This window comes from Callithrix jacchus, chromosome 5 (genome assembly GCF_049354715.1).
Source record: "Callithrix jacchus isolate 240 chromosome 5, calJac240_pri, whole genome shotgun sequence".
Classification (NCBI taxonomy): Eukaryota; Metazoa; Chordata; class Mammalia; order Primates; family Cebidae; genus Callithrix; species Callithrix jacchus.
Window position 1 is genome coordinate 52,011,503 of NC_133506.1, and position 10,418 is coordinate 52,021,920.

General features: G+C 48.4%; 1 protein-coding gene across 2 annotated transcripts; it reads left to right on the forward strand.

Annotated features, from left to right (window-relative positions):
- The first annotated feature begins 633 nt into the window (after positions 1 to 633).
- On the forward strand, positions 634 to 9,734 carry MIMS2 (mitochondrial inner membrane scaffold 2). Of its 2 annotated transcripts, XM_035298987.3 has the most exons (4): positions 634 to 864; positions 6,454 to 6,629; positions 6,728 to 6,846; positions 7,139 to 9,734. In XM_035298987.3, exons 1-4 carry the CDS (start codon positions 670 to 672, stop codon positions 7,165 to 7,167), a joined length of 519 nt encoding a protein of 172 aa, XP_035154878.1. In that variant the 5' UTR covers positions 634 to 669; the 3' UTR covers positions 7,168 to 9,734. The 2 variants fall into 2 exon arrangements, with proteins under 2 accessions (XP_035154878.1, XP_002747740.3); XM_002747694.4 differs by lacking the exon at positions 6,728 to 6,846.
- Positions 9,735 to 10,418: the final 684 nt, after the last annotated feature.

Below are 10,418 nucleotides of genomic sequence, written 5' to 3' on the forward strand. Positions count from 1 at the left end.
ACAAACATTGGTGTCTTCCCGTGTTAGTCTTTGAGCGTTGAACCTTTGTTTCTCTTGAGAAGCTATTGAGGAGTGGAGTTGCTGGGTTACATGGTTAGTGTATGTTTAACTTTTTAAGAAACTGCCACATCATCTTTAGCGTCATTCACATTCACACCAACAGTGTATGAGGGTCATTGAGAGGACTTTTTATTTAACATGTACTAAGTCAATTCTTACGTTTATTTTCTTTGGAGCTAACATGCAAACATATCTATAACTTTTCTCAGGTTTCACCTATTTCTGCAGGGAGAAAAGCTCATAAGCCACCGCCCTATGCCCACCTTTGTGCCCGCAGAATAAGGCAACCCGCCAACTACACTCCTCAGAAAGCCCAAGACCCTGCAAAGACCTGCACTCACTACCAAAGGGGCGGGGCCTGTGAGTGGAGCGGAGACGGGGCGCGCGCCTTCAGCCCCGCCCACCAGCGCGGGACGAAAGCTCCCGAAGAGCTGAGCTAGTGCGTGAGCTAAGAGGGTGTGATCACGCCCCTCATGCCCCGCCCACCACGCGTGCGGCGGCACCCCCCCCAGGGGGCGGGGCCGAGGAGGGCGCTAGCGGGGCCGGCTCCGCCCACTATCCCGGGCCTCTGCCAGTCTCCTGAGTCAACTGCGCGGGTGCAGCGCCTTGATGCGCTCTATGGCCGGGTTACTGGCGTTGCTGGGCCCGGCGGGTAGGGTGGGCGCCCGAGTCCGGCCTCGCGCCACCTGGCTCCTGGGCGCCGCCGTCCCCTGCGCCCCGCCGCCCCTGGCCCTGGCCCTGCTCCCGCCCAGGCCGGACGCCGGGCTGCTCCGCACGGCGCGCGGGGACTACCGCGGCCGCCAGGTAAGCGTTCCCCGCCTTTAATCCCCGGGGGCGTCCGGGTCCCCAGACAGCTGCAGCGCCGAGCCCGGGACCGGTTGCCTCCGCCAAGGACGGGTTTGCACTTGCAACTGCCCGAGACCAAGCTCTTCCGGGGTCCCCGAAACCCCAAATCCCTACAAGCCAGAGAAGCTATCCTCCTAGTCGACAGCCGGAGAAACTGAGGCCCGGGGAGGTATGACGCTCTGCCAGAGGTCGCGCAGTCTTCGGCCTAGCCCCGGGTCTGCAGAGCCTCAGCCGAGCCAGGGTGCAGCCGACTGAGTTGCAGGTGGGCCCGGACTTGGTCTGAACTTCCTCGCGTGGCCTGCGGGGTTGTGGTTCAGGCCTCCTGGCTGGGTCTTGCCGTGTTTCTAACACCTCCCTACGCTCGCTGCTCCTCCCTTTTTATCTCACTGGAAGAGCAGGCGTCCTCTGGGAAGCCGCGGGCAAGGAACCCACAGTGCTGTCTGTTATGTATGTCTCATTTCCGTCACCTTCCATGGGTGCCAAGGGAAAACTGGTTTCCATTCAGAGCAGTCATACCAGCTTTCCTTTCGAGAAATCTATCACTTTCTTCTAAGTGGGTCTGTTTAAATAAAAACAGTAGTAAATAGTGAAGTCTGGCGGTCCAGGAGTGGCAAGTCCGGCCGCGCGGAGCCTGCGTCCAGCCGGGAGCGCGTCCAGCCTCGCAGTCTGGAGCCCCTTTGTTCCCCTGGATGCAGACAGGGGCCCTCCTTTCACCCCTCGGTGACCTCAGACCAAACCCTGAAGGCTTGTGAGTTTGTTTGCTGACCTTTTAGAGGGCCAAAAATAGCACCTTTCCAGCAAGAGTGTGGGAGAAAACTCCATGAGCTGGTGCAGGCCTCAGCACAGTGCCGCAGGCCCAGCGAGCATCTCCTAGTCTTTCCCTAGTTTTTGATCAAGGAGCGGATGGGAATTGGACCCAGGCCCTTACGCTGCCTCCTGCGCAGATCACCTTCCTTCTTCGCCTTCTCCAGTCCCACAGGTGGCACATAGGTCGTGGGGATCCTCTCCAGGGTGGCACCTTCTGCACACACCGTGCCATCTCCTGGTGATTTTTCAGGGTCTGGCCCAGCTGTTACTTCCTCCAGGAAGTCCTTTCTAACCACCTGGGATGTCTCCACTGGCCCCCTGCACCCATGGCTATGGGTCTTTTGTGCAATTATCTGGAATGGCCTCTTGTCCGGCTTGTCTGTCAGCTACACTGACCTTGTTCCCAGCTCAGGCCCGGGCACTGGAGTGGTGCGTGTGTATACAGTGGCAAAGAGTTGGTCTCAGACTCCCTGGATTCCTCTCTCTACTTACTTGTGTGACCTTGATCAGAGTCTCTTCAAGCTCAGTTCCCTCATCTGTAAAACGGGACGGTAATAATTCAGATGTTATAGAGTATGAACGAATGTAAAATGAGATATGTTCATACCTGGCATCTGGTGTGTCCTAAATTAAGGTTAGAAATGGTTATAATTGCAGTAAATACATATGGTCACAAGGCCCCAGGGTCCCATAAGCTGTCCTTGTTTCTTCTGCACCGAGGTAAGATCGGCAAAATCTAAGTGGGATCAGAACCTCAAAAAAGGTTAGGACAAAAGATAACTCATCTGCCTGAAAAAAACGCGCCCCCAGCAGGGCCTGGGAGCAGGTGCAGGGAGGGTCTCTTTAAACACGAGGCTGTTCTGGCTGCCCTGGTTGGGAGGTAGGAGTGTGCTGCCCAGCTGGCATCTCCAAATTTGCCAGGTGTTTAATTGAAAGCCGAAGAGGCCCACCCACCTCAGCCTTGGCAGGGGGTCTCTCTGTAAGAGGGGTAGGGAAAGCCACAGAAGAGACCCGCCTTTTTGTCTTAACGTGATTCCATGTCCTGTAAACCACGGAGCAGCCCCGCCTGCCTGTGCCACTTACCCTTTCCAGGGGGATAGGGGAGCCCAGGCAAATGACTTGCCCTCCCAGAGCCCCAGTGTCCTTTTGTCTCCATCAGTTCTGGTTCCAGGGCCACCTTTCAGGGAGACCTTCCCTGATGGCCATATTTAAACTTGCAACATTCCTCCCACTGGTCCTGCTGTCTCCTCGCCCTGGTTGGTGTTTCTCTATGGCACTTGTCACAAGTAGCAGCCCTGGTATTTTACTTCTCTGTTTATTGTCCCTGCCTTCCCACAAGACCATAAGCTCATTGAGGGTGAGGTTTTGTCAGTTTTGTCCATTGCTTTGTCCCTTATGCTTAGAACAGGGCCTGCCGCAAGGGAGACACTCATGAATACAAGAGGAGTAACATAGCATTGTTGTTCAGAGCACAGGCCTTGGAGCCAGACTCAGTAGGTTTGGATCCTTGCTCTGACAATAATCCCTGTGTGATCCTCGATAAATTACTCAACCTCTCTGGGCTTCTTAAATCCTCTTTTATTAAGTGGGGTTGACAGTTGTACAAGGTTGTTGTGAAGATTATATGCATTAATATTTTCTTGTTTTAAAATTACAGACAAGGCCCAGGGCGGTGGCTCATGCCTGTAATCCCAGCACTTTGGGAGGCCAAGTAGGGCAGATCACCTGAGGTCAGGAGCTGGAGACCAGCCTGGCCAACATAATGAAACCCCATCTCTACTAAAAATACAAAAATGAGCCGGGCATGGTAGCACATGCCTGTAGTCCCAAGTAGTCCCAACTACTTGGGAGGCTGAGGCAGGAGAATCACTTGAACCCAGGAAGCTGAGGTTGAAGTGAGCCAAGATCATACCACTGTACTCCAGCCTGGGCAACAGAGCAAGACTCCATCTCAAAAATATAAAATAATAAAATAAAAGATATGTTGGCCAGGTTGGTCTTGAACTCCTGGCCTCAAGCAGTCTTCCTGCCTCGGCTTCTCAAGGTTTTAGGATTACAAGCATGAGCCACCATGCCCAGCCAATAGTTTCAAAATACTTAGAACAGTGCCTGGTACAAAGTATACATAGTATAGTGTTTATTACTAACATGATTTATCAGGTGAAAGCAAACAGGTGTCACTCTAGACACTGTGATCTACTTGGCAAGGTCTTTGGCTCATTCTTTAATCCTTCCTGCCCCTTCTCTATTACAGGTTTTTGTACTTGAAAAAATGTTGGGGAAAGGCAGAAGGGGCATTGCACACATACATACACACACTCTCACACACGTGCACACATATGAACGCATGTTGAGTACAGAGAATGGGTAACATCGTCCTGTGCACTCAGGACAGTGCCTAACACATCCTGGGTACTTAAGGCAATGTTTCACGAGGAAATGAATGTCTAAAAATTTTCCATTGCTTGTTTATGTCATAAATTCTTTTATTTTAGCTTCCTTAGTCTCCCCAAGGGTTAGGAAGAGACAGGCATGGCTCACAGTGCTTAAAGATGGTGTTTTTACCAAAACCAAAGGAAGAAAATTGTCCAGTGACTGAGTGTTCTCTAGAATGTCAGAAACCAACCATGGTGCCAGCTAACCGAAGATTTTCCCTGAGTCTGAATGTTTTGTCCCTATCACAGTCTTGCAGCAGATGCTGTTCATTATATAGCTGGAATTCTGGCCGTCTTTTTATTTTTGTTTTTTGGCCAAAAGGCCTTTTGCCAAAATAAAGACCTCTCAGAGACAGCTGCGCTTGGTCCAGTGAGTGGACAAAGTGGGGCCAGGTGTCAAGGGCATGCGTGTTTGGCCCTCCAAGGGGCCGTCGAAAGCCTCCTATCAGTCCTCACTGCCTGGCTACTCCCCCATCCGCAGCCTTCCTCAGCAGCTGGAGGTGGGTGGGGGCTTGTTTATCAGGGAGAACCTGTGCTCTCCACACAGCCATCCTTGCCCAGGGTGGCAGGGCTAGTCAGAAGGCTTCAAGGAAATGGGAGGTCACATGTGCTGGCCTGTGAAAAGGAGGCTGATGACCTCTTCCCTCCTCCCCTCCAGAACCTGGACGTTCTGGAAAAATGTCTTCCTTGGAGAAGGGTCATTTTTGCAGGACAGGAAAAGGGAGCCTGCTGGATACCACAGAGGCTGAGGCCTGGTGGTGACCAGCCCAGTCACCAGTCCATGCTGCCAGCCAGCCATCCCTCCCTCCTGAGCCTGTCATCCATCTGTCAAACAGGAGTGACAAATGCTCCTGGGTCATGAGGCTGGAGGGATTTATGAAATGATGCCTTTGAGGTGTAAGCTCAGCTCCGAGCTCAGCAGAAGGGACCTATCATGAGGACACTGAGGGTTTTCCTCAAACGTTCTAAAAAATCTTATGCCTCTAAAAATAACAGGGTAAAAGTGGGCCAGCTCCAGAGCCCAAACCAAGAGCTGACTCAGAGCCAGGTACTTGTCACCTGCCAGAACGAGCCCCAGGACTGTCCTTATCAGTCTTTTGATGAAAGTGCTCTCTTACTGAGAAGGGGGTGTTTTCCTCCCCTAATCTAGGTGTCATTGGTATTTTTGTTTCTCCCACACATTCCAGGCTTGGTAAGTGCTCAGTAACTGTTAGCAGATGTCCTGTGCCATCCCTGATTTCTGTAGAAGTCCTGGTAGTGTACTGTGCAAGAATGCCCCTCCCTTTGTCTGTCTCAGATGACAGATGTAAATCGTGATTTTAGAAGTAAATCTGCCCTCGCTTTTGCTGCTTTAATTTTGTGTGCACTGTCCCTTTTCGGTGGTGTATACCTTGGTTGTCACATGCTCAGGCTGTGGACTTGGATGGCCTGGGCTCTGATCTTGGTGACTTCAGGCCACTGACCTCACCTCACCAAGCCTGTGTTGCTCCTTTGTAAAGTGGGAAAATGCAATAGTATCTCCCTCAAGGTTGGCGTGAGGATGGAAGGAGAAAGCATCGGAGGACTGCCTGGCTCAGAGAAAATGCTTGATAAAGGATCATTGTCCCCACGCATGTGAGCCGTAGCGTTTTAGTTACTGTTGCTGCTGCAACAGATGACCACATACCTGGTGGCTTAAAATGAGACACATTTTATTATCTTACGGTTTGGGAGGTCAGAAATCCAAAATGGGTCTTAATGCACTAAAGTCAAGGTCTCAGCAGAGCTGGGTCCTTCTGAAGGCTCAAATCTATTTCCTGCCTTTTTCAGTTTGAAGCTGCCTGCATTCCTTGGCTCATGGCCTTTGCCTCCATAAGCCAGCGGCACCACATCTTCAGATCCCTCACCATGATTCCATCCTCACATTCCCTCCCCGACACTTGAGTCTCCTGCCTCCCTCTTTTCACTTATAAGGACCCCTGTGATTACATTGGTAATAATGTAGCCCAGGTAATCTGGGCTCATCTCCCTGTCTCAAGACACTTAATCACATCATCTCCAAAGTCCTTCTGCCATGTAAGGTGACATATTCACAGATCCTGAGATTAGGACCTCTTTGGAGCCATCATTCTGCCGGCCATACTTAGTTCCAGTCTTGCATTGCACTTAGTGACTAAAGTTGGCTCGAACTCGGCTCACTGGGTAAGAAAGGGGTAACAGATCTCATCAAGCAGAACAGAGTAGAGCATTGCATGTGTGTATAAAAGCTGGTAATGACTACCCGTGCCTGCCCTAATGCACCTCCTCTTCTCTGGTTTGTACACAGGACCTCAGTCCGCCCACGGAGACCGCAGGCAGCAGCATCAGCTGCACATCGGAGAAAAAGCTAAGCAAGTCACAGCAGCTGAAAAAGATTTTTCAAGAATATGGCACTGTTGGTGTGTCGCTGCACATTGGAATCTCATTAATCTCCTTGGGCATATTTTATATGGTTGTGTCAAGGTAAGATCTTGGACAGTAATTAATACTTGTTTTTTACTGTCATGTAAGATTTTATATAAATAAGAACTTGTTGGCTAAGACATTTTTTTTTAAGACAGGGTCTCACTCTGCTGTCCAGGCTGGAGTGCAGTGGCACCATCACGCCTCACTGAAGCCCCAACCTCCCTGGGTTCAAGTGATCCGCCCACCTCAGCCTCCCAAGTAGCTGAGACTACAGGCATGTACCACTGCATCCAGCTGATTTGATGGGGTTTTTTTGTTGTTGAGACAAGGGTCTTGCTATGTTGCCCAGGCTAGTCTTGAACTCCTGAGCTCAAGCAATCCTCCCACCTCAGCCTCCCAAAGTGCTAGGGTTACAGGCATGAGCCACTGCACGTGGCCATTAAGACATTTTATTCATTCAGCTACTTCGTCACATTTTTTAAATTACTGTAAATCTTATAGCCAAATCAGTTTCTTCATTTAATCCCTTGCTGCAATCATAATTTTCTTTGCCTCTTCCTTCTCAGTGGTATGGACATGTCTGCAGTCCTGCTGAAACTCGGATTTAAAGAGTCCCTGGTACAGTCAAAAATGGCAGCAGGCACAAGTACCTTCGTGGTGGCCTATGCAATCCACAAGCTGTTTGCACCAGTGAGAATCAGCATTACGTTAGTCTCTGTGCCCTTGATTGTCAGATATTTTCGAAAAGTGGGATTTTTTAAACCTCCAGCTGCAAAACCTTAATGAACTCTTCAGTCCTAGGCACTGAAAACCTCTTTCTTCTAAATTATACAATTTGGATTGGTTTTAGGGTTGTAGGATTTATTTTGGAGGGGTAGGGGGCTAATTGCTATGTTCTCATGGATAAACTTTGCCAGCAAAAATCAGGCTTTTGAACAATTTTAATGTTTTTGCTTCATAAATTTTGTGAACGCTATTCATTATTATAGGGCTTGTATATGTAATCTAAAATGTCAGCAAGACATCACAGATGGGTTAACATCTCAAAACAAAATAACCTACAAATGTTCCTTCTGGAAGATTTTGGCGAGGGTCTGTCTGTAAAAGCTCCAGGGGGTTCCTCTTGGCTCAGGTTTGTAAAAAGCAATGATTACTTTAACTGGCTTTTAAATATCCCCTTCTGCTGATACTTGTTGTCAGCTGCCTACAGTTTAATATGCAGCGTTCTGCAAAACAGCTGCCAGTGCTTCAAGTAATGAAGCAAGACTTAATACGTAATCACAATCTAAGTTAGCATCAATACTTTGACATTCATGACATTTGTTTTGGGGAAAGAAAAGTATTTCTGGTATGTTTCATTGATCCCCAAACACCTTCCAAGCTGGACATGATGGGGCTGATCCCAGACGGTTTTTCTGAAATTTCATTAAAGCACGTCAGCGTCATTTGCCTCTGTTAGGTAAAATATGTAAACTCTGCCCAGATGCCAAGTAGCAGTGGCATCGCTTGGCTCCTGATGCCCATGTTCCAGAGGAATTTGGATAGCACACATAAACAGCTAAGACCCATCTTAGCTTTTCTTAGACAATCTTTATCTCAAACTTCAGACATTCCAGAACTGTCATGTTTACACTCTCATTATTTTGAGTTAAAAATCCTGTTCAGGAAAAAAAGGATTTTGCATCACTTCCTAAAAAGGAAAATTAGTAGCACTTGTCACAAATGGAAGGCAACTATGAGCTAATACAAGCTAGGGAGGGGCTTGTATTACGTGAGCAGGTGTAATTAGTTTACCGAGCCAGTTTTACCCAATGAAGAACATGTGTGTTAGAGGAGCTAAGAGGAGAAAGTCAAGCATAGAGGCCAGGTGCGGTGGCTTACACCTGTAATCCCAGCACTTTGGGAGGCCGTGGCAGGGAGATCACTTGAGGCCAGAAGTTTGAGACCAGCCTGGCCAACGTGATGAAACCCCATCTCCACAATAAATTCAAAAATTAGCTGGGTGTGGTGGCACATGCCTGTAGTCCCAGCTGCTGGGGAGGCTGAGGCAGGAGAATTGCTTGAACCCGAGAGGTAGAGGTTGCAGTGAGCCGAGATCGCACCACTGCACTCCAGCCTGGATAACAGAGGGAGACACCATCTCCAAAAAAAGAAAAAAAAGAAATCCAAGTGCAGGTGCAAACTGAGGCGCTGAGACTGCCTCCTTATAGCAGTCAGGAATAGGCGATTGAAGTAATTCTGTCCTGTGGGGTTCAACATCATGCAAGTTTCCCCTGGGCTGTTCTCTGATACAGGGCACTTGCTCCACTCTCTGGGAACCCAGATTAACCAGTCTGCCATCACAGAGTTGAAGGAGTTGCATTTATCTTTCTGACTCCCAACTGCTTTAAAATTACAATTGTTGCAGAACCTCCACAAAGCTAAATAAATTACATTTGTGACCCTCAGAGAACTGAAGGAACTATGAACTGGCCATCCTGGTTTTGCTGAGAACCAGCTGTTGACAGTTCCTGGCTGGCCCAGTTACCCATGCCAGTTATCTCTGTTAACATTTCAAAGAATATTTGTAGGACAAGTTCTCCACTTGCAAGGTCTTTAAAGTAGAACCTTTTTCTTTTTTCCTTTAAGGCAATTAGCCCATTTCCAAAAGGTTTTACTGATTTAAAGCTGGAACTGTCTTTCTAAGATCTGATTCCAAGGACTTCCCTACAGCTGAGATGCCTCACACCAGTATTGGGTGATTTTCTGTGTGGCCGGAACAGAGCATTTTCATCTTGTGTTTAAAGCAGTTTGTTGGCTTTGGCTCCTCACCACTTTCTTTACCGGTCTCCCTTTCATGTCCCTAGTAATGCCTTATGCAAAAAAAAAAAAGCTGGTGGTGATTCCTGCAGGTTTAAGGGCTTAAATCTCAAATTTTGTGTTACGAGTAACGGGAGTGTGCTGAAAGGGCAAGCAATAAAACGAGTCATACCAAAAAGCCACATAGCTCTCTCTCCACTCCTGTGGCCAGGGGTCCCAAGAAAAAACAACTGAAGATGAGGAGGTCCAAGGATCACGGAACTAAGCATTGTGTGAATTCACCAGCAAGACGTATAGAACGCTTGTGTTTACATTGTTTTTACGGAACTAGCAGAATAAAACGGATCTATTTTAAAAATGCAAGCCATTGTTTCTATTTATCTGACGAAGTGAGCAGTGTAAATTCTGTGAAACGTCTTTATAGTTTATGAACTTTTTTATTCCCCTTCTGGTAAGCCGTGGTTGCTGATGAAGTGGCACTGTGACCAGGGTATTAATGTGCTACTACAATGAGCTTTTTCTTTGCCCGTGTGGGATTGTCTGGGGAAACGTCCCAAGTTTCGCTGGTATCACTGGGGAAGTTGGTCACGTGATAGTAACTATAGTTTGGGAGGGTGGCACACGAACTATTTGGGAATGTCAAAGTCAGCTCAGCTCCTTTGTCCCAAGGGGGTTGGCAACTGCAGTTTTACTCAGTTGTGTTTTTAAGGTTCTCTATCTCAGCCACTTGGTTATGATATATCCTAACATACCTGCTGTCTAGTTTCCTGCACAGAGCATTGGCCATGCAAGCAGATTTCCTCTACTAGCTCCAAGTTCCAGCACTTCCACCATTCCCTCCTCGTGGTCATGTGCACCATTATCTTTAGTCAATGGACAGATGACAATATATAACAAATATGTAAACAATATATATAATGAAGTATTAGGAGTACACCCAACAGGGAGAGACCAGAAGAGGGCAGCGAGGCCTGCTTCTCTCAGCACCTGCTCATTTCTAGGCCAACAACAAACAGGTGATGGGAAGAACTACACAGTACTCCAACA

Excerpts from the sequence above, each read along its gene's own strand:
- MIMS2 (XM_002747694.4), top strand. The coding sequence starts at position 670 with ATGCGCTCTATGGCCGGGTTACTGGCGTTGCTGGGCCCGGCGGGTAGG. Across the intron at positions 865-6,453 it reads GGGACTACCGCGGCCGCCAG|GACCTCAGTCCGCCCACGGA; the intron begins GTAAGCGTTCCC and ends GTTTGTACACAG. Across the intron at positions 6,630-7,138 it reads TTTTATATGGTTGTGTCAAG|TGGTATGGACATGTCTGCAG; the intron begins GTAAGATCTTGG and ends CTTCCTTCTCAG.